The following is a 24219-nucleotide window of genomic DNA, read 5'->3' as shown; positions in this document are numbered from 1 at the left end:
TTAAGTGCACGAAGGAGTTTCTGTGACTCGTGCATGCTCTTTGGTAGAAGGTGACCCTCCGAAAGTAGTCTGCCAATAACTGTCAACATACCATCGAAGGCGTCTCGACTCAGGCTATACTAGGACTTTAACGCCATTATGCGTCCAATAGCATCCAGTTGAGAAACCTTTGTCTGGCCATGAAGGGATTTCTGTGGCGTGGCAAACATGTCGTAGAACGCCTTTGCAGTTGCCTCTAGCTCCTCCTCCATACGTCCTTCAGCAAACTGTGCCTCGTGATAGTCATTTAACATGTCTGCTACCCCCGCATCAGCATCATAATCCTCGACGCGTGGTCTCACACCCTCCTCTCTCATACGATCGGCTTCACCATGGTAGACCCACCGGGTATAGTCTGCCATAAATCCATTCTTCCAAAGATGTCCCCCATGACCTTCTTCGTTTGTCTTTTCCTGTTTGCACATTTGCTACAGGGACAACAAATTTTACTTGCTCCTTTAGCAGCCATGCCAAATGCCTGTTCCAAGAAAGCATCAGTCTTGTTGATCCATTCATTGGTGACCTGACCCTGACTTGCGCGGCCTGTGTACATCCACTCACGGTCCTCCATCCTCTAACATATATAGCGACGAGTAATATAAACATCAATTGCATCTACACGATGTTCCTACTATCTAATAGGTGAGGATAGGTCCTAATACCACGCGAGGATGCGTATGTGGGGTTAGTTTCCATGCTCTACTCCTATCCGAGACAATTTCGGCAGCACATCCCTGCTGTTCTCCAAATACACATCCTGCCAGGGAGACTGTGTATTCAGAAAATAATAGAGAGATGATGCTGAAACTCTGTCTCAGATCAGAGCAGACCATGGAAACTAACCCCACCTATGCATCCGTGGGCTGTCCAAAAAATGTGGACAATTCGAAACAGATACGGTTTTAGATATGAAAATATCTGCATATTTCCTACCGTATCTCTTTCGAACGAGAGATGCCAAACTGGGTTACGTGATCTACGACCATGATATGGAAAGAGGGGTTATACCTAGGGTGGCGGTGGAGTCAGGCTAGCGGGGCCGTGGTGTGGTTCTGGTAGACCCACAGCGGCGAGGAAGGTGATCGGGGTCGCCGAGGTACTTCGGCTCCGCTCCGATGGGCTCTTCTCTACAAAAAAGAAACAAAAAACTGTCAATACAAAATTTCGGTAGCACCTCCCCTGCACGGTGAGGTTTCCAAAACCTGCAAGAAAACCAACGGCACGATGGCCGACATGAACATATATATGAACGACACGATGGCCGATATGCACAAGATTATATCCAACCACATATATATAACAATGTCACAACCACTCCTATGACTACCACCACTGCTACTCTACCACTACTACTACCGCAACTACTAGTAATACTACTACGACAACGACGGTAGGGCATACCTAGTGGGCGTCATAGGGCGGCAGTGGTGAAGGGGCCACGGCGCCGTGGACAAGGCGACGACTGGGGAAGCGCCGAGGATGGCGCGGGTGCGGGCGGGGGCGGCGGCGGGGCTGGCGCCTCCTTCTTCTTCCTCCTTCCTCCTTCCTCCTCCTCCTTCTCTTCCTCCTCCTCTCTTTCTCCTCCTCCTCCGGCGGCACAGCGCGGGGGGCAGCACGGGCGGTGGCGGTGGGGCTGGCGCGGGTGCGGGCCAGGGCGGGCGCGGCAACACGGGGGCGTGGCGCGGGTGCGGGCGGGGGCGGCGGCGGGGCTGGCGCCTCCTTCTTCTTCCTCCTTCCTCCTTCCTCCTCCTCCTTCTCTTCCTCCTCCTTCCTCCTCTCCTCCTCCTCTCTTTCTCCTCATCCTCCGGCGGCACAGCGCGGGGGGCAGCACGGGCGGCGGCGGTGGGGCTGGCGCGGGTGCGGGCCAGGGCGGGCGCGGCAGCACGGGGGCGTGACGAGGCTGGCGCGGGCCTGTGTGTGTGCGTGCGTGCGGTGTGTGGGCCGGCTGGGCCGGGAGGTTAAATCCCCTCTTTGCCGAGTGCCCCCGATCTGGCACTCGGCAAAGTTTTTTCTATTTTTTAAAATTTGTTGCCAGTGCCACCTGGCCAGGCACTCGGCAAAGAGGGGTTTTTTTATTTTTTTTAAAAAAAATCTTTGCCGAGTGCCATAGGTCCTGACACTCGGCAAAGAGACTCCTTTGCCGAGTGTCTTCTCCTGACACTCGGCAAAGAGGCTTCTTTGCCGAGTGTTATTTTTTGACACTCGATAAACCATATTTTTTTCACTTTTAACCTCCAAAGTTTTTTTTCAATCCTCAGACAATACCTGATACTCCATGTTTCAATATGGCACATTTCTCGGACTTTTTCTATATTTCTTTAATTTATTTTATTTAATTAAATTTTCTTGCATAATTCAAATTATAACTGCTAGTCATTCGAATAATTAAAAAAAATAAATGGAAAAATGATATTCATGTTGTTTAGTATAATGTGAGGCCGTATATAGGAACAGACCACCAATTTCGAACATCTTGTTCACGAAACATGACCACGAACTTGCGGTCGAGTTGTTTTTAAATTCTATAAAAAGCAAACGAAGTCCGAAAATCATGAAACTTGTTAAGATGTCAAGATGGAGGCTGCGGTTTGCAAGCTCGTACGTGATAACTTACGCGAAACCTCATCAATTTTTTATCACAGCCTCCACATATGATATCTTGACTTCTTGACATGTTTCATGATTTTCGGTCATCGTTTGTTTTTTTATAGAATTTAAAAACAACTCGATCGAAAGTTCGTGGTTATGTTTCGTAAACAAGATATTCAAAATTAGTGGTCTGTTCCTAGATACGGCCTCACATTATACTAAATAATATGAATATTATTTTTTTCATTATTCGAATGATTAGCGGTTATAATTTGAATTATCCAAGAAAATTCAATTAAATGAAATAAATTAAAGAAATATAGAAAAAAATCCGAGAAATGTGCCATATTAGAACATGGAGTACTAGGTATTGTCTGAGGACTACAGAAAAAGTTTGAAGGTCAAAAGTGAAAAAAATATGGTTTGCCGAGTGTCAAAAAATGGCACTCAGCAAAGGAGCCTCTTTGCCAAGTGTCCGGAGAAGACACTCGGCAAAGGATTAACAGCGGTTGCCGGCCGTTTGCCGAGTGTTATTGTTTGACACTCGGCAAACCTGGTCTTTACCGAGTGTTATTTTTTGCCGAGTGTTCGGCACTCGGCAAATCCTCTTTTTGCCGAGTGCCATTTGTTTGTCGTTACCGGTGTCCGATAAAAAATACTTGGCAAAGTTTGGGATACTCGACAAAGAAGCCGTCTTCGGTAGTAATTGATCATGTTCTCTGCTCCTAACGGTGCACGTGCTCCGGCGCTCCCTTGGGTCTGCTTGGTGTCGAGCTTGAGGGTCTATGATTCCGATTCGTACTGCACAGGTGTGAAGCGCGATGAGTAGCAACTACAGCCACGGTGATGAACGATAGCCCCATGTCTAACTCCGGCGGCCGTGTGTGCGTCATGAGCAGTAAGAACGACACCACCATCTCATGCATATGTGACCCACGATGAAAATCAAGCAAGGCCGCATCCGCACTATCGTTTGGCAGCCCACCGGCGACTTCATCTGGACAATGAGTGCCTGGCAGCTCGACGTGTCCGGCTGCAGCAAGCATTATAGCCCGGAGATTCCCTCGACGGCCTAGCAGTTTTGACAAGCTCATCAGCGTTTCAAAGAACAGCTCCCCCTTTTTTTTTATTAAGAGAAGCAGCTCCCGAGACATTTATCAAAAACAACAATAACATAGCCTTTCAATCCCAAGCAAATTAGGGTAGACTAGAATTAAAATTTACCAAGAGCCCAAAGTCACGGTTCAGACACTTCAATAGCTGCTTTCCAAGCACTCCTATTCATAGATCTCTAGGTATATCCCACGCTTTCAAATATATTTTTATTGTCTCTCCCTATGTCAATTTCGGTCTTCCTCTACCTCTTCTCATATTATTAGCTTGGCTTAGGACTCCACAATGCACTGGTGCCTCTAGAGGTCTCCATTGGACATGGCCAAACCACTTTAACCGATGTTGGACAAGCTTTTCTTCAATTGGTGCTAACCCTAGGCGATCACGTATATCATCTTTCCGAAATTGGTCCATTCTTGTGTGACCATAAATCTATTGCAACATATGCATTTCTACAACACTCAGTTGTTGAACATGTCAAATCTTTGTAGGCCAACATTCTACTCCATACAACATAGCCAATCTAATCGCCGTTCTATAAAACTTGCCTTTTATCTTTTGTGGTATTCTCTTGTCACAGAGAATGCTAGAAGCTTGTCGCCACTTGATCCACCCTGCTTTGATTCTATGGCTAATGTTCGCATAAATATCTCCATCCATCTATAGCATCGATCCTAGATACCGAAAGGTATTCTTCTTAGGCACTACTTGACCTTCCAAACTCATATCTCCCTCCTCCTGTGTAGCTCTGTCAAAGTTACATCTCATGTATTCGGTTTTAGTTCTGCTCAATCTAAAACCTTTAGACTCAAGGGTCTGCCGCCATAACTCTAGTTTCCTATTTACTCTCGCTTGGTTTTCGTCCACTAATACTACATCATCAACGAACAACATACACCAAGGGATATCCCCTTGTACGTTCCTAGTAACCTCATCCATTACCAAGGCAAAGAGATACGGGCTTAAGGTTGACCTTTAATGAAGTCCAATTTTAATCGAGAAGTAATCTATGTTACCATCGTGTGTTTCAACACTAGTCACAACATTGTTATACATGTCCTTGATGAGGGTCAAGTACTTTGATGAGACTTTATGTTTGTCCAAAGCCCACCACATAACATTTCTTGGTATCTTGTCATAAGACTTCTCTAAGTCAATGAAAACCATGTGGATGTCCTTCTTCTGCTCTCTAAACCGCTCCATAACTTGTCTTATTAAGAAGATTGCTTCTGTGGTTGACCTTTCGGGCATGAAACCAAATTGGTTTGTTGATATCTGTGTCATTCCTCACAGGCACTGCTCGATGACTCTCTCACATAGCTTCATAGTGTGGCTCATCAACTTAATTTCCCGATAATTAGTATAAGTTTGGATATCTCCCTTGTTCTTGTAGATTGGTACCAATATGCATCTTCTCCACTCCTCAGGCATCTTGTTTGATCGAAAGATATTGTTGAACATCTTGGTTAGCCATACTATAGCTATATCCCCAAGACATCTCCACACCTTGATTAGGATACCATCAGGGCCCATCGCTTTGCCCCTTTCATTCTTTTCAAGGCTTCTCTGACCTTCGTTTCTTGAATCCTCCGCACAAAGCACCTACTAGTGTCATCAAATGAGTCGTCTAGCTAAACGGTGGTATTTTCATTCTCACCATTGAACAATTTATCAAAATACTCTTGCCATCTATGTCTAATCTCATCCTCCTTCACCAAGAGCTGCTCCCTCTCATCATTTATGTACTTGACTTGATTGAAGTCCCTTGTCTTCCTATTATGAGCCATAGCCATCCTATAAATGTCATTCTCTCTTTCCTTCATGCTCAAACATTGGTAAATGTCCCCATAGGCCCGCCCCTTTGCTCACTCACCGTTTGTTTTGCAGTCTTATTTGCCACGTTGTACTTCTCTATGTTGTCTGCACACTTGTCATGATACAAGCGCTTATAGCACTCATTCTTTTTCTTAATAGCCTTTTGCACATCTTCATTCCACCATCAAGTGTCTTTCGAGTTGCATCCGCTCCCTTTGATCACTCCAAGCACCTTTGAAGCAACCTTCCGAATGCATGTTGCCATCTTCTCCCACATGCTGTTTGCATCGCATTCATTCTTCCAAGGGCCCTCTTCAATGACCTTTTCCTTAAAGACCTTTGATGCTCCCCTTCTAATTTCCACCACTTCATTCTAGCAACCCTAGCTTGTTTGTTCCCTTGAGCTTACACTAGAAACCGGAAGTCAGCCACCACCAGCTTTTTTTGAGTGACCACACATTCTCCAGGTATCACCTTACAGTCCACGCATGTTTGTTTATCCCACCTTCTTGTAAGGACGAAGTCAATTTGACTAAAGTATTAGCCGCTACTAAAGGTCATTAAATGGGACTATCTCTTATGAAAGAAAGTATTAGTTATCATCAGATCAAAAGCTATAGCAAGTCTAAGATTTCCTCTCCCTCCTGGTTCCTACTACAATATCCAAAACCTCATGAACCGCCTCAAAACCTACACTTGATGTACCTACATGGCCATTAAGATCACCTCCTATAATGAGCTTCTCGCTACTAGAGACAGTTCTAACCCAGCAATCTAAGTCTTCCTAGAAAAGCCGCTTAGCACTCTCATCATGTCCTACTTGGGGGACATACACACTAATTACGTTTAAGACCATATCACTAATGACAAGTTTAACTAAGATGATCCTATCCCCTTGCCTTCTCACCTCCACCACACTATCCTTGAGGCTCTTATCAATCAAAACTACTACTCTATTTTTATTTGAAGTTGTCCCTGTGTACCCGAGCTTGAAGCCAATATTGTCCACCTCCTTCGCCTTCAGCCCCTTCTATTTAGTCTCTTGGACACATATGATATTTAGACGCCTCCTAACCGCTGTGTCCACTAACTCTCTTAACTTACATGTAAGGGACCCTGCATTCCAGCTGCCTAAACGGATCCTAGTTGGCTCGACTAGCTTTCTTACCCTTCACACCCACTGAGGTAGGTGTGAAGACCCTTGCTCATTTTGTACCACATTCGGGCGCTGATGTGGCGTGCCACTAAGGATGCGATAACCCGATCCTTGCTCACTTGACATCGTGCCTAGATCGCGACACGGCGCTTCACGAGGGTGACGGCCCGGCCCTTGCTCATTTAACACCATACCCGAGTTCTAACATGGCACGTCACTAAGAGGGTTACGCCCCAATGGGATTCTTTTAGGTTTCATCTCCATAAAAGTGGCTAAGTTTTTACATTGGCTCGCCATGCCTAACATAACCCTCCTCTTTTACCAGGGCTTGGGACCTGCTATGCTGGGACACCAAAGGCACCCCACCATAGACGTCTGACATGTGCACAAGGCTTCGAGTGTTGACCGCCTTTCCTCAATCCTCGTCCCGCTTGTTTCAGCTCCAAAGACATTTATACCCTCCAAATTTAATTAGAAACCAGTTCTAGGTCCACGTAATTTTTGGTTTCAGCCCACAACTTAAGTTCCTTCCATCTGGTTCCTCCTATTTTTAAACCATTAGACCTAAGGAGATGGATGGCTCTCATTATTTCCATGCGCCGTAAAATTTCACTAGTAATATAACTATACAGTCGATGTCACATAGGATTTTTGTGCATAGAAAGGAGAGAGAGAGGGAGGGCCGAGAGTTAGACATCATTATTTCATCGAACAACCACCTCATGAGTTAAAAATTGGGACTATAAGATAATTGTTGTACCATCGTATGACGCGACAGGACCAGGCTGTTTTTGCAACCTCTGCCCATGTCCATCCGCAAGGCACTGCTCGTGGTCAAGGACCAGACGACAATCGACATCGCGGGTAACGGCTGCCCTGGCGCTGGACCTCAATGTGGCCATCGTGCGTGCCACCTCCCACCGAACGGCCGCCATGCGGAGGAGGTGCTCTGCCTCGCATTCGCCACGGGCGCTGCACCTGCCTGCATCGCCTCCCTAGTCCGCCGCCTCTCTTGGACCCATGACTACGTCGTCGCCACCAAGTGCCTTGTGCTCCTGCACCGCCTCGCCGCCGTTGCGCCTTTGAGGACAGGGAGGGTGAGGCCACGCGGTTCCTCTGCGAGCTGCACTGCCCCACCCCCACCAGCCAGCGCATAGTGATCGAAGCCAGTCCTTCCGCTGCTCCTCTACTTCCACGACGAGGTGCACGCAGCGTCGTGGGACCACTCCGCATTCGTGCACGCCTACGCCATGTACCTCCTTGACCACGTTTGCTTCCTCATCCTGCTCCTCCCCGCGCCGCGCTTTGCCGCCGCCGCCAACCACAATGTCAGACCACTGCAAGTGACATCAGCGGCCGACATGGACGCAGAGGCATTGGGCTGGTCCTGTAGGTGCATGACGACCCTGCGGACGCCAAGCTGGTGGCGAGCTCGGCACACGGCCACGACTACACCTCGAGGTCGTGCTCAGCCTCAGCCTCGCGGGTGGGCGGAGACAAAAGACGGCTCTGGTCCTAACTAACCAACCATCCCATTTCGGGGTGATAAAGGGCAAACCATACGTGTTTATCTCTTACCTTAAAAAAACGCGTTTATCTCTTCCACACAACTAAAAATTATATTATTATAATAATACGTGCAGTGACGGTGTCCAGCAGAAAATAAGCTGACATTTATAACGGTATTCAGCAAACACTACGAATAGCGGTGGTGATTAGCCAAGTACTCGTAAAAACGGTGTCTCACAGCAAAATTTGCTTATACATATAGCCCCTTAACTGACAATGGCCACTCTCTTGACTCTTGGCCAAAGAGAGGAGGGATAAAAAAATAGATCGTGGATGGATGTATTAGGTTTGTCAAACCCTAGCCCTTTGCTGTGATGAAGAGTCTCATGAGCCACATATAGACCTTATACATTTTAACAGATCCAAAATGCAATTTTCTCCTTCAAAGAAGAGTACTGAAAACACATCTGGTAAAAATTAATCTTTTTCGCACTGTGTTACTCCTCTAACTTCCTCTGCGTTCCCTTTCTTTGAACACAACAAACTGCATAGACATACAGAGCAGTAGACTCTGGCAGACAGATGCATGCGTGCCTTCTTGGGAGCTAGGACTTAGGAAGGTGCCGGCAGCTCTGACAATTCACTCATCAGTCCCGCGACCCGGATTGGAAGATGAGGAAGGCCGTGAGGACGCCGACCACGGCGGTGAGCGCCAGCGCCACCGCCGGCAACGGCGCGGTCAATCCCACATTCTGCGGCAGCCAAAAATTAGCCCGTTAACCAACCATGAGAAAGGCAGACAATGCCACGGATCAACTTTCTCTGTCAGCAGAAGCAAGCAAGAAGCCAAGAAAGACGACCCACACCTGAAGCACGCCTTTGCCGGTGGTCAGCTCGACAGTCACCGCCCCGACGAAGCCCAGCATCGCGCCGCGGCTCAGCCAGACGTCTAGTCCGCCGCCGCCCTTGGCTCCCTGCTCGCACCTCACGCTCAGCGACCTCACCCTCCCGCCCGCGGGGCGTGCTGACGTCACGCACAGCCGGGGCTGGGGAACGCAGTTCCCTACAGGGAGAAGACGCGAACAGACAAGCGCGGAGGAGAGGAGGGGATGAGCCATGGGTGGAGACGGGAGAGCGCAAGCTTCTGGATTCTTATCCGTGGTGGCGCGCCGTGCTTTATCGTCTGCCGTCCAATACTCCAATGCGTGCTGCACTGCGTCTGACACGTGCACAAGGCCTCGAGTGTTGACCGCCTTTCCTCAGTCCTCGTCCCGCTTGTTTCAGTTCAGACCCATCCAAACGCTCAATTAATAGCCCCGTTCGCTTAAACTTATCAGCTATGGTACAGTGTTTTTCTCCCACAACCACAGGAATCATCAGCTAAACAGGCTTAATTTCTCGGGCACCAATCAGGTAACGTAACTTGTTCTGGAACCCCTCGGCCAGTTGCTTGACTTCATCTGAAACCAGAAACTACAACAGCAATACGATACTGAATATGTATGCACGTCCTATATGCTGAAAACGATAATGAACAATACCAAGATAGGAATATTAACATACCACTAACAAGTTTCCTAGCAAATCCTTCAGAAAACTGTATACGATCAGCATAGGTTAGTGATTCATCAGAGCCAAAAGCTGATGAAATCGTACTGAAGCATTGCAAGCCGCCGTCGTGAGACTGAGAACCATACAGGGAAATGACTTAGCTGATGGAATGGAGCTTTTACCTGTATATCCCGCATCTGCATTGCCATTCTTCCCACCCTCTATAGGATTGACGAAAGTAACAAAGATGTAGGCTCTTCGTTAATGTCATGGCTAGATGCAGATACATCACTAGATGTCCAAGTACAAAGGAGAAACATATTCTTCACTTTTGTTGAACCAAACAATTCAAAATCCTCAAGAAAGGCAACACGTTCAGATCTAAGCTGATGTGTTGCGGTCGATTGCCTAATCGATCAACGTATGCAAGTTGCAAGCTGAGTAATCAGGTGTACAATCAGATTATTTGCCGTGGTATCACTCAGTTCAGTCCTCAATTGTTTCAAGAAGGAAACAGCTATGATGAATAGCCGCCTTGGTTTTTTTTTGAGAACGTGCCTAGCATATCTTTCATTAAGAGTGATAGTAGTTTTTACACCATGGTGATGAACCCCCGGCGAGCTGCCGGAGTCACCCGATCACAGAAAGGGGCCTGACACTAGCTATGCGGTACAATTAAGCTATTACTTTAGATAGAAGAGCGACCAGAGAGAGACCGTCAGAAGGTCATGCTAGAGCCCCTGTCGGGAGCAGCGACAGAGCGTTGAAACCCTCAGCGACGATCGAGTCAGTGAGCTGCGCGAGGCCGTTTGACATGCCCCTTCGAACACCTGGCTATTGCTCAAGTCAAAGCAAGGTTTGGGAGAGAAGGAGAAGAGGAGTAATGGCGCTCGGGTGTTTTAGCTTAAGGTAACGAAGGGGTAGGCCGAAGAGAGAGAGAGAGAGGGGGGGGGGGGGGGGGGGGGGGGGGGGGATATAAATACCATCGCTCTTAGATCTGATCGTTACCCAGCAGTAATGACCATGTTCGGACATCCGATCAGGACCGGACATCCGGAAAACCCAATCTAGAGCAAAACAGTCCGTGAAGACACTGGACATCCAGAATCACCACTCAGGTTCTAAAAAAACAATTTTGTGATTATTTTTTGAATATTTTCTGGACATCCAGAATTGCATAACAGGCATCCGAAAATGTTGTCAGCTTTCAGAAAAACAATATTTGATTATTTTCTGGATATCCGATTGGACCGGACATCCGGAAATGGCTGTCAAAACTCAATAAACGTTTTTTCTCTAGACTAACTCCCAGGTATCTTTGGCATCTTCGAAGGGTGAGTTAGCCACTCTTTGAGCATAGAGACACCTATAATATAATGACTTTGAATCCCTCTTTATAGTGTAGCATTTTCCTATACTCAAATGCAAACAATAAAGAATTTAAATTTGCTATGAAGCTCCATATGCCATGACTCCTCTTGATTAAATTTGGAGGATCGTCATTCCACAAATGTGTCACTTATACTTAAATTAAAACCTGCTCAAACACTTGATAACGTATTTGTCGGGTTCATAAACCCGGGGTCCTCACTACGTAAAAAATGATTTTTAGTAACGGGACGAATTTTTTGTAGGGGCAGCTGGTGATGGAGCCGCCCCTACAGTGACGTGCTCGGGAGCCCAGACACCAGCCGTCCCTACAAATGGAACAGCAGGGGCGGCTGATGATACGAGCCGCCCCTACAAATGGGTCTGATTTGTAGGGGCGGCTCACTCACCAGCCGCCCCTAGCGTTGCTATTTGTAGGAACGGCTAGTGATTGAGCCACCCCTACAAATGCCCCCGTATAAATACCTCCGATTTGTAGGGGCGGCTCAATCATCAGCCTCCCCTACAAATGACCCACATATAATACAACTGCAGCATATTCTTCCTCCTTGGGTCACTCACTTCAACCCGTAAAAGAAAGGTAGGGAGGCCTTGGACACATCTTAAAAATTGCTCTACTAAGAGGGGAAGGTTTTGGTCTCAAATCCTTTGGTGGAGAGGTTGTAGAAGGTAAGAAAATGCTATTTCACACTTTTTTTGAAGTTTTAATGGTTGGTTAGTGAGTAATTAAAGTTTTATTTTCTCTCTCTTCTATGGTGCTTGAGCTACTCATGAAGCAAATTAGACCTAAGTTTTAAATGTACTAGGGTAAATTAGGGAGAGGAACAAGATCATACCCTTATTTGATCCATGTTTCTTGATTTTAGTGAATAATTAGTTAGTTTTATGCATGTTTCATGTGCATATAGATCTAGATCTAGGGTTTGATTTTTTTATTAATTTTGTTTTTGTAAATTTATGTTTGATAAAATTTGACTAGGGTTTGTATGAAAGATATTGGGTAATGTATAATTGTTGCTAATTGTTGTCTTTAAAATTGTTTATTATAATCAATAAATATGTATTTTAATTATTTATGGATAAATAGGCCATTAATTAATTTTTCTCTACCATGGTGTGTTTGTATGCTTCATGTAATTATATTAGATTTATATTCATATATATATCTAAAGTATATACAATTATTCTCAAGTAATTATTAATTTGATTTATTTTTATATATATCTAAATAAGTAGTCCTTTAATGTTTGTTTTGTTGTTGTTGTAAAAGATGGAGTACATGAACTCTTGGATGTATGGTTCGTTAAGGTTCAAGGCAGGTTTTCGTGAAGAGGTGGATAAATTTATTAAAGCCGCAAAGAAGCATGCAACGACATTGAAAGAGAATAAGGATACAATTATTTGTCCCTGTAAAGATTGCAAGAACTGCATGTCATGGACAGATGTGACTATCATCAGATCACATTTGATTATGCAAGGATTTGTTGAGGACTACATAGTGTGGTTTCATCATGGTGAAACAGTTATTGTTAATGACGAGGATAAGGAGGAATACGATGATGAAACCATAGAATCCCTGTCCCAATATTCAGCAGAGTTTGATGCACGAATAGATTTTGAGTTTGGCAATGAACAAGGTGGTGATGCTGGTGGTTGGAATGGTAACGACGAAGGTGGTGCCAATAATGATGGTGGAGCACGTGTCAGGGATGAAAATGATTTGGAGGACATGATTCGAGCTCTTAGACTAGAGATTTTACTAAATAGCCCGAAAGGTCTAGAAAATTTATAAAGGGTGACAAAAGCATCGAAGAAGACTGTGTATGGTGTTGAAAAGGGCTGTCCAACACATTGGACATTGCTACGTTTTGTGCTTGAGCTGCTCATCCTGAAGGCTAAGTACGGCTGGTCAGACTATAGTTTCAATAATCTATTGCATCTCCTATCATGGGTGCTGTCACAATCAAACTCAGTTTCCGCCAACATATACCAAGCGAAGGTCATAAGTTCATTGACAATGGGGTTGAAAAAAATCCATGCATGCCCCAACCAATGTATACTTTTTTGTGGCGAAACGTTCAAGTCACTGGATAAATATCCCCGGTGTGGGGCCAGCCGATACAAGAACATTGACCTTTACAGTGGGGACAAAGCCTCCATGGGGAAAAAGAGGAATAAGAAGGGTACAAAAAAGGTGGTACAAGAATCTCAGCCCCTAGAGGACACTCTATTAGGCAACGATGCAAAGCAGAGAAGAATTTCTACCTTGGTAATGTGGTACCTGCTAGTGACCGACCGCTTGAGACATATCTTCCTAAACCCTAAAGAAGCCGCACTCATGACATGGTGGGGTGATGAGTGCAAGGTAGATGATGATAAGATTGCACACCCGGCTGATTGTAGTCAGTGGCAAAGGTTTGATGAGAAGCACAAAGAATTTAGCGATGACCCAAGGAATGTACGGTTTGGCTTGAGCACCGATGGAATGAATCCCTTCAATGAGAGGATGAGTGACCACAACACTTAGCCAGTGATCTTGACCATGTACAACATCCCAACATAGTTGTGTCAGAAGAGAAAGTACCTTCTCCTCACTATTCTTATTTCTGGCCCTAAACAACCAGGCATTGATATAGACGTATTCCTCGAGCCTTTGATGCAAGAAATGGAGAGGCTATGGAGGCATGAGGAGCAAGATGTACGATGCATTTCGAAAGGAGGACTTCATATGTAGAGCAATAATATTTGTTACTACCAATGATTACCCCGTGCTATTTGCTTTGTCTGGACAGATCAAAGGGAAGACGGGATGCTTAGTTTGCTTGGATTGTACTACATGGGTGTACCTAGATGCATCCAAGAAGATAGTTTACCTAAGGAACCAACGATTCTTAAAGACAAGTCACAAGTACCGTAGCAAATTGTTCTTTAGATTTTATGACAATGCCCCAGAGATTGAACCCCCTACGGAGAGATGTCATAATGGAGAACACGTGTACAGAATGGTGAAAAACATATGCGTCGTCTATGAAAATAAGAATCCGGATGGGACGAATAGAGATAGAAGCACACCTCCTGTCGAAGACGTACCTTTCAAGAAACAATCGATCTTCTTTCAGTATCTTCCTTATTGGCCAGACTTGGAGGTCTCCCATGCCATTGATGCTATGCACGTGTAGAAGAATGTCTTTGAGAGTCTCATTGCTACCTTGATGGACACATGCAAGTCAAAGGATGGTCTGAAAGCACGGAAAGACATGGTGCAGCTAAACGTGATGCCATAGCTTCACCCGGTACCTGAGGCTAATGGAAAATACACTCTGCCCATGGTGTGCTTCAACCTAACACTAGTCGAGAAGAGAGCTATATGCACTTTCCTGAGGGGGGTCAAAGTCTCGACTGGGTTTTCAGCAAATGTGAAGAAGCTAGTTTCGATGAAGGACTTGTCAATAACACATTGCAAGGCTCATGATTGCCATGTGATGTTGACAGTGTTTCTACCTATTGCAATCAGGGCTATAAAGCCAGAGTTATTGAAAATGGCCATCACCCGCATGTGCTACATGAATTTGTGGTGGAGACACAAAACCAACTAGAGATGTGTTTACCTCCTGCTTTTTTTGATATAATGCCACATCTCATGATTCACATGGTTCATCAGATACAGGCGTTGGGCCCTTGCTACTTGCATGAAATGTGGTCCTACAAGCGGTTAATGTCGGTTCTAAGTCGATACATGCATAATTGAGCATACCCAGAGGGCTCCATGATAGAGGGTTACAGAACTAAAGAAGTCATCGAGTGCTGTCAAGAGTACCTAAAAGTACAGAAAGGGATTGGTAAACCTAATTCTCGTCACAAGGGTAGGCTGGCTAGGAAGGGCGCTAGTGGTAGAAAAGTGTTTATCGACCATGATTACAAAGAGGTGAGTCGGGCATATTACAGTGTCTTGCAGAGTACACAACTGATGCCATCGTACATTAATGGACACTTGGCTATCATTATGGCGGAGAGAAATGACTGTTCGGATGATTGGGTCATGAAACAACACAAACAACGACTAACTATATGGTTGAAGGACCAAAACATACCGCTTGGAGAAACCATAGACTCTATTACCATTAGTAGGTTGGCGGAGGGGCCATCGAGACAAGTGACATCTTGGAATCCTTATGACATCAATGGGTATACGTACTATACCCATGCAAAGGATAGTAAATATGTGAACCAAAATAGTGGCGTTCGAATAGAGGCTCTTGATGGATTGAGGAGAAAGATCCAATACTTTGGCATCATTGAAGAGATATGGGAACTTGACTATGGAAGGGATATAACGATGGCCTCGTTTGGATGCCGCTGGAACAAACAACACCAACTGAACAAGATCGGATTGAGAGTCTAGACCTCGAGAATCTAGGCTACCAAGATGACCCTTGGGTGCTCACTTCATGTGTCGCACAAGTTTTCTATATGTCTGACCCACAAAGTAACCTCCCTTAAAGAAGAAGACAAAGCACGTGGTTGCCTCCGGGAAATAGCATATTATTGGAGTTGATGGCGTGGACGATATTGAAGCTTACAATAACTACGATGAGATACCGCTATTCATAGACTTTCCTAAGAAGATCAGTGTTGTGGAAAAAAACCTATCCAAAGACATATTGCCATGGGAACGAAAAGGTGTCAAGGAAAAAGTCGTTACAGTGGGCTAGCTAGTTGTTGAACGTGAAGTGTTTGTATAAGTGTGTGTTTGTAAGACTTAATTTATGCATGCATGTGAGACTATATATTTATGTATGTGTGTAAGACTATATATTTTTGTATGTGTGTGAGACTACCCTTTGCAACATCCAGATAAATCTATTTGAACATCCACTCTATTACTACTAAAACTTTATGAAATCACTTAACACTTTATGAAATGAAGAAATGATCAAAATAAAAGTAGGAGATCTTGACGAGTTATACAACTTTTATATTCATCACCTTTACAGCTGAAATCATTTAGTGTTTGAAAATCAGGTTTGAAGCTGTTATTTTCTGAAATTTAAAATTTAAATTGTTCAAAATTAGTGACAAAGATAGATGACTAGACTAAAATGATAGAGCAAGATTTTAGAAAATTTTAGGAAAAAATCATCACATTTGGAGTTAGTATGTGGGAGAAAAACTAGTTACAAGTTTCAGCCACAGATTAAAAAGAGAAATCACACTTGTTCATCATTGATCATCATGAACAGTTATGATTTTTTTAATCTCTGGGTAAAATTTGTAACTAGTCTTTCTCCCTCATAATAACTCCAAATGTAATGATTTTTTCCTAAAATTTTCTAAAATCTTGCCCTATCAAGTTAGTGTGTTGATTTGGTCATTCTTTTCATTTGACAAAGTTTGAGCACTTTAAATTTTCAAATTTAAAAAAATGACAAGTTCGAACAAGATTTTCAACAATTAAATGATTTCAGCTAAAAAAGTGATGAATACCAAAGTTGTATAACTTATCAAGATCTACAACTTTTATTTTGATTATTTCTTCATCTGACAAAGTGATAGTAAACATTGTTCACAAATCAATATATTTCTCGTATAGTTCTTGAAACTGTGAGTCATATGTGAATTTATGAACAATGTTTACTAATACTTTATCATATGAAGAAGTGACCAAAATAAAAGTTATAGATAGTGATGAGTTCAACAACTTTTATGTTCATGACTTTTATTGTTGAAATCATTTAAGGTTTCAAAATCTTGTTTGAAGTTGCCATTTATTGAAATTCAAAATTTCAACTGTTCAAATTTGGTCAAATGAAAAGATGATCAAAATAAAAGTTGTACATATTGATGAGTTCTATAACTTTGGTATTCATGAGTTTTTCATCTGAAATCATTTACTCTTTCAAAATATTGTTTCAAGTTGAAATTATTTGAATTTTAAATTTTGAATCGTTCAAACAAAGTCACATGATAAGATGTCGAGCATAAAAGTTGTACATGTTGATGAGTTATACAACTTTTATGTTTAAAACATTTTCATTTTAGGTCATTTAATGTCCTAAAATTGTACTCGAAGTTTTAAAATTTAAATTTTTAAAATTCAAATTGTAGTCACATGACAAGATTGAGTTATGTTTACAACTTTTACGACTACAATTATTTTTATATATATTTATGCATATATAGAATAATACAAAATATTATATGCATTTACTTTGTGTTTTTGTGAGATAAAAAATACAGAATTAAATATTTAATAAAATAGAAAATATTTGTAGGGGTGGCTGGATCAGGAACCGCCCCTACAAATGCATTTGTAGGGGCGGTTGGATCAAGAACCACCCCTACAAATCATCGTGATTATATAACTATGGGTACTCAGGTGCCTAACTATTAGGCACTCTCTTCTTCCTCCCGACGTCGTCAGGCTGTCCATCTGTTTCCCACCGCCGCCACCATCTCCATGCCCTAGCGCCGGTTCCTCTCACCTCCGCCATCCTCCTGTGACCGCCTCCGTCGCCTGCCATGCTTCCTCTCCCAAACGCCGCCTTCCCCAGGCCGGCCGCCATGATGGCTAGGGTTTGTGCGAGGGCTCACAATCCACATAGCCGCTGCTACCCCATCTCCGTGCCCTAGTGCCAGTTCCTCTCACCTTCGCCGTCCTCCTATGACCGCCTCTGTCGCCCGCCATGCTTCCTCCCCCAAACGCCCCTTCCCTAGGCCGGCCGCCATGGTGGCTAGGGTTTGCGTGAGAGCTCACAATCCACATGGCTGCCGCCGCCCTATCCTCGCCGGCCCTTGCATGCCCGGTCGTGCGCTCTGGTAGTCGTCCCCGCCACTGGCGGTGCCTCCACTCCGACCTCGCCAGCCCTTCCGTGCTCGGCTGTATGCTCTGGTAGTCATCCCCGCCAACAGCGGCGCCTCCTCTCTGACCTCTTCTATGGCTGTCGTCCCTCAGCTGCCCCCCACGCATTGCTGCCGTCTTCTGCAGGTAAGCCCAACCCCTTCTGTGCTGTAGACCCTTTATACGCCCTTTCTGTTGATTCGGATTCACTGCGATAGGAACCATGGGTCTAGAGCTTTGAAGGAGAATGGTACTTAGATTCTTTTTTGTTATGCACCTGGGAATGGTACTAAGATTCCTTTTTGTTATGCACCTGCTAATGTGTAGATTTACCTAACAAAATTAAACTATTAGTTCTTAGCTAGCCACTTAAAATGAATTATGCATCTGCCTTCCTTTTTCTGTTTACACATGCAGTAGAATTTACGAGGTAGAAATTTTAGACCATACATTGGCTTGTACTTTACTGTTGTACGCAATAGAATTATGCACTACACATTTATTGGGTTTGTCCATTAACCGCTGATAAAGCAAAATAATGGCTATAAAAAACTGTACTCCCTCCTGTTAGAGGAGTCAAGAGCCTATTGGGCCTTAGCCCATTAGGGTTAATTAGTCGTTTGCTTAGGGGCCAAGTCAGACCTCTCTATATAATGAGAGGAGATGTATCAATCTAGAATCAAGTAAGAGATTAGAAGGAAATCCCTTCTCTCTTGCCGACCGTGGGCGAAGCCCCGTGGCCGGCCTCCCCCAGCGCCCTTGTAGCCCTAGCTGCCGCCGCTGTGAATAGTACCCGCAGACACTATAGCTCCATGGCACTATAGCACGCCCTCTCATCTCCATCCCAACTAGCCACATAACATCTGGTATCAGAGATCTCTGGTTCGATCATGTCCACCCGTTGCCACCAGCATCTTCGTCGGTGCTGCTGCCACATATCAGCGCGTCGGCATTGGGCGCGCTGGCGTCCTTAGGGGTGATCGCGCCCTCTGCCCCGGCGCAGTCGTCTCCCTCCACCATGGGTGTCATGTCGAACGTAGAATTGACAGCCACGGTGCTCGACCTCGGCAAGATGGTGGTCGGTATTCATGCGTTTCTTTTGGGACCGTAGCCGAACCCACCGCCGCCGCTCACGCAGCAGCAACTGCCGCTGCCACCCACGTAGCAGCAACTGCTGCCGCCACCCATGCAGCAGCACCTGCCGCTGTAGGATAGCGATGGCATCTTCTACGTGGCGTGGATGGCATCTAGGCATCGGCGACGCAACTGCAGGCGGTGGTGCATTGCCTCCTAGTGCGCCGGTAGGGGCAACAACACCCCATCTTCAAGCGGTGGTGGCCAGTCATCCCTACAGCAGTAGCCTTGCAGCTCATGAAGAGGAAGGCGATTGCGCGGGCAAGTGCCTGCCAGGTGTTTGCGGCGGTGCGGCTGCAGGCTGCGTCGCGTGGCCTCCTAGCGTGCCGGCGGCTGCAGAAGATGCGCTCACCTATGCACGAGGCAACCTTGGCGGCGGTCAACCTCAGCATAGGGGAGCGTGACCTAGCATGGTCGGTCGACCTCGCCTGGTCGGACGGCCACCAGCAACCGCGCCAACTTGCTGTTGTCTTCAGGTGCAAGCATGGTGTTTTTTCCGTGGGCGGCAAACTCCAACTCTGTGGCACCGGCGATATGGGAGCAGCTTTCCTCCTTGTCACCAGCGGGGATGCACTGCCTAGCGCCATCGCATTCCACCACCATCCACCACGAGCATGTCTCCGCTGGTTGCTATTGCCACTAATTATAGGTGGCCATACCCGTGCACCCCTCTTGTTCCAATGGTCTCCATGGGATCCAGGTGGCTACACACGTGCTGGTCCAGCAAGCGGAGGGGGCCCGCTGTATCTTCAGGAGTCAAAAATAAAGAGTCGTAGTCTTCTTTAGGTCAATAAAATAAGCCGAGATGTAAAAGGCTTATTTTTAGGTGTTAGGTTTGTGTCTAGTTGAGGCATCGTTAGTATCATCGTTAGATTGCAGCTCAAGGACGAGCTGCATGTCTAGGTGGGGTGTAGTGTTAGAGGAGTTAAGGGCCTATTGGGCCTTAGCCCATTAGGGTTAATTAGTCACTTGCTTAGGGGCCAAGTTAGACCTCTCTATATAATAAGAGGAGATGTATCAATCTAGAATCAAACAAGAGATTAGAAGGAAATCCCTTCTCTGTTGCCGGCCATGGGCGAAGCCCCACGGCCGGCCTCCCCTAGCGCCCTTGCAGCCCTAGCCGTCGCTGCTATGAACAGTACCCGTGGACACTGTAGCTCCATGGCATTGTAGCACGCCCTCTCATCTCCATCCCAACTAGCCACATAACACCTCCATATGTGGATTAATTTTTAGTATGCTAGAAAAATTTTGGAAGCACTTGTGTTAATGTTTGCCTTTGTAGCACTCTTTGCACTGCACCTAGCCTCACATTTTTTTACTGTTAGCCTTGCTATTTTCCATTGCTGTGATATGTTTTGAACTGTTGTCCGAAATCATTGATTTGCCCATGTACCAGTGACATATGTGCTTGCTCTTAAATTTAACATGTATTCAATTAATCAGTCTCTACTTCAATTTCCTCTGTTTATACCATGAACTAGTTGCCAACTGGCACACTTGCAGGAATTGTTCTAGCGTGCTTTAACAATGTATTATACATTGTATCACCAACATCATCATTATGAACTGCTACCCTTTCCACAGTGTTGTGCATATGTGCACACTACTTCTATCATGTCGTAAAAAAGTGCGGCTAGAGCAGTCTGTGGCTTGTCATTTTTATAAGCCACTACAACTTGGTGTTCTTGTGAGAAAAAACCTCAACTTGTTTAATTTCCAAATTTGGCATCTGGTTCTAGTACTTGGTGGCTGGTGGCCACTAATCTTCTCTGTACTTGCTATCTGCTCCTAGTACTTGGTGGTTGCTGGTCGACTGCTCCTACTACTACTTGCTACTCCTACTACTACTCTTTACTTTCACTTTCACTTGAATGATTTTTTCGCCTGTGATTTTTGCTTACACTCTATACTTCAATTTTTTTATTTTCATTGCTTGCTGGCTGTCCTCCTCCTCTCTCTACTTACTACTACTGCTACTTATTATCTTCTCCTAACTGCTGCTACTTTCCTAACTGTTGCTGCTGGCTGCTGGTTGCTGGTCTCCTACTACTCTTACCACTAGTGGCTGCTGGTTGGTCTCCTACAACTCTTATTACTACTGCTTGCTACTCCTACTACTACTCTACTACTATACTGTCCTCCTGCTCTTCTACTACTACTCTCTTCTACTCCATTCTACTCCTCTGCTTCTACTATCTACTACTCTACTACTCCATAGTCTCTACTCTCTACTATTATTCTCTCTTACTATGTGGCTGGTGGCTACTAATATTCTCTGTACTTGCTGTCTGCTCCAACAACTCTTATTACTACTACTTGCTAATGTTTCTTTATGTTTATATTCTGTATTAAATCCCTGGTACTATGCATTTTTGTGTAGGATGTTTCTATTGATAAAATCAGCCGTGCTGCCTTGTTATTTTTGTGTAGGATGTTTCTATTGGTAACTTTGGGAGAAATTTTTATAGTAGCCTATTTGGAACATGTAGTATGAACTGTAATTTTTGTAGATTAAACCATGCAGTTTTCATATATGTTCATTATTCCACTTAAATAACTAAATAAATTAAGAAAGGCATTAAAAGAAATGAATTGGTGGTGAACACATTACTTTCTGGTGATCTTATATCATGTGTGAACTTGTGATGCACTTAGTTTGGTCAGAAATTATGTTTGGCACATAAGTAAATATTTAATTTTAGCATTTTTATAATTCTGGATAGTTTCTAGCACTTGGTGAATTAGGCTTTGATAATGGTGTTTGCTGGGAATCATGTGAATACCAAAGTTGTAGTTAACTTACTAAACTAGCTTGTGTTAAAATTTGGTGGCATTTGGCTAAGTAGTTTAGGAGATATGGCTGTTCTCAGTTTGAGTCTAGTTTTGGCTACTACAGTCTCTCTGTTTAGTAGTTTGAGTCCTCTGTTTGGTGGCACTCTTACTACTGCTACTGCTCTCTTACTACTACTACTACTACTCTGTACTATACTCCATTCCTCTCTTTTGCTTGCTTTGCTGTGCAGCTACTACTACCTAACTACTACTACTATGCTTTCCTATATTTACTACTCTGCTATGTCTCTATCTCACTCTTTTATGGCTCGACTGAACTGCTCTTTTCTGGCTACTCTTCTATGGTTCAGGCAGCCCTTCTGGCTACTCTTCTCCTACTACTCTACCACTCCTCTTCTACTACTACTCTCCTCTACTCCACTCTACTCCTCCTACTACTTCTACTATAAGCTTTTTTTTGCTACTTCTACTACTTCCCTACTACTATTGTTTACTACTTCTACTTCTGTCTTCTACCATAAGCTTTTTTTGCTACTTCTACTACTTCTACTACTTCCCTAATACTACTGTTTACTACTTCTACTTCTGTCTTCTATCAACTACTTGTACTTCTGTCAACTACTTCTACTACTTCCCTACTACTACTGTCTACTACTTCTGATTATCCGATCTGCCTATCAAGTTCAGAAGATATTAAGCATATGATGTTCATGTGTGATCGAGCAAAGTCAGTATGACAGCTATTGTTTTTTTGGGAAGCAGCACCTGCTTTTTTTTTTGCCAAATCTCCCCTCTCCTCTATTTTTGCCACCTTTCCTATCCTCTATGTTTGGCAGCTGCTTTTTTTACACCTTTTCCTCTCTATGTTTGTTAAGCAGCTATTGCTTTTTTTTACCAAATCTCCCCTCTCCTCTCCTCTCCTTTATTTTGACAATGATGAAATTGTCCAAGTCCATACATTATATGGAATATGAGCTGATGATCAAGAACTTGTGAGGAACTTGGCATCATTAGCAGCCGCCCCTACATTACCTTCTCCTCTCTTCTCTGTTATGATGCCTTGATGCTCCAAGTTCAAGATCAGATGATGATTGACATGTTTCTGAGGCCTCTACTACTGTTACTTCTTGTTTTTTTGATATATTGTTGTTTTATAGCACTACTTTGGTTTAGACCTTTTTTATTTCTTATACCTTCTCATGTTCCTAAAGCACACTTTCTTGCATCTATTAGAACAAAGCACAAAATAATGTCGCGGACACCAGATAGTGCAGCCCGATGCCTCGAGCATGATGAGTAGCCAACCTATGAGGAGCAAGCACTAGAGGACCAGCTTACTCAGGAATAGTTTGATAACAAGGTAGAAAAGGATCTAGAAGTGATGCTTACTTAGGAGCAGTGTGACGAGGAGGAAGGAGAGTAGAAGGAAGAGTAGGAGAGGCTGCTGAAGGCGAAGAAGTTGATGATGATGATGATGAGGACTCAGAAGAGGGATATGTAAGTCCCGAGGATCTTTTCCCACATGAAGCCAGAAGGAGGCCAACGGAGGAAGATTTGGACAAGGATTTTGACCCGAATGAGGAGGTAGGGAAAAAGCCTTAGCTTGTAAATTTTGCTAAAGCTTTGGCTATGTTACCTCTGCTAACACTTTGACTTATTGTATATATAGGTCCCTCCTAAAACTCGGAAAAGACGACGTCGACATCCATGACATCTCGCTGGACAAGACAGAGTAGAGGAAAGGAGAGCAGAGGCAACAGCCACAGAGACAAATCACGATGCCTCTGCTCCACAACCTCAAGACACAACCACGACTACCAAGCCTAAGAGAAAATGAGGGGATAGAAAAGTAAATCTATATTCAAATAAGGAATGCTATGTGATAACGGAGGTCGGGCTAGCAGGGGAGATCCTTGAGTCGAAGGAATTAAAAGGATGATTCTGTAATGCAATCGAGGCCCTAGTAAGAGATAAATTGAACCCAGCCACATTCTTCCCCGCCTCCTAGCGAGCATGTGCCTAATGAGATGCCACAACCTTCTCCATCTCGTACCAAGCAAGTGCATGATGAGATGCCACAATCTTCTCAACAAGCCTAGCCGATACATGAACAACGAGTGCCTCCTAAAGAAGGTGATGCACAAGAAGATGAGGACATGCCTGAATGGGAACTTTGAAAGAAGCATCCAATCACCATAAGGCTAGTTTAGGTTCCGTTGAAAGATGTTTCATCAGTGTCCAAGTGGTATTCTCATGACCAGTTCAAGCCAGAGAACCAAGTTAAAAAAGT

General features: G+C 44.4%; 1 protein-coding gene across 1 annotated transcript; it reads right to left on the bottom strand.

Moving 5' to 3' along the window:
* Positions 1-8415: 8415 nt before the first annotated feature.
* Positions 8416-9372, bottom strand: LOC136539147 (stress enhanced protein 1, chloroplastic-like). Its single transcript, XM_066531088.1, has 2 exons — positions 9088-9372; positions 8416-8973 (listed from the first exon to the last, which is right to left on the bottom strand). The coding sequence occupies exons 1-2, from the start codon at positions 9337-9339 to the stop codon at positions 8869-8871; spliced, it is 357 nt and encodes a 118-aa protein (XP_066387185.1). The 5' UTR covers positions 9340-9372; the 3' UTR covers positions 8416-8868.
* Between the last annotated feature and the right edge of the window lie 14847 nt (positions 9373-24219).

The sequence above is a fragment of the Miscanthus floridulus genome, chromosome 2, assembly GCF_019320115.1.
Source record: "Miscanthus floridulus cultivar M001 chromosome 2, ASM1932011v1, whole genome shotgun sequence".
Lineage (NCBI taxonomy): Eukaryota > Viridiplantae > Streptophyta > Magnoliopsida > Poales > Poaceae > Miscanthus > Miscanthus floridulus.
This window is presented reverse-complemented; position numbering and strand designations above follow the sequence as displayed.

Bases quoted from the DNA above. Each gene is read 5' to 3' on its own strand.
- LOC136539147 (XM_066531088.1), bottom strand. From the start codon at position 9,339: ATGGCTCATCCCCTCCTCTCCTCCGCGCTTGTCTGTTCGCGTCTTCTC. The intron at 8,974-9,087 runs GTGTGGGTCGTC...TGGCTGCCGCAG, and splicing joins CCGGCAAAGGCGTGCTTCAG to AATGTGGGATTGACCGCGCC.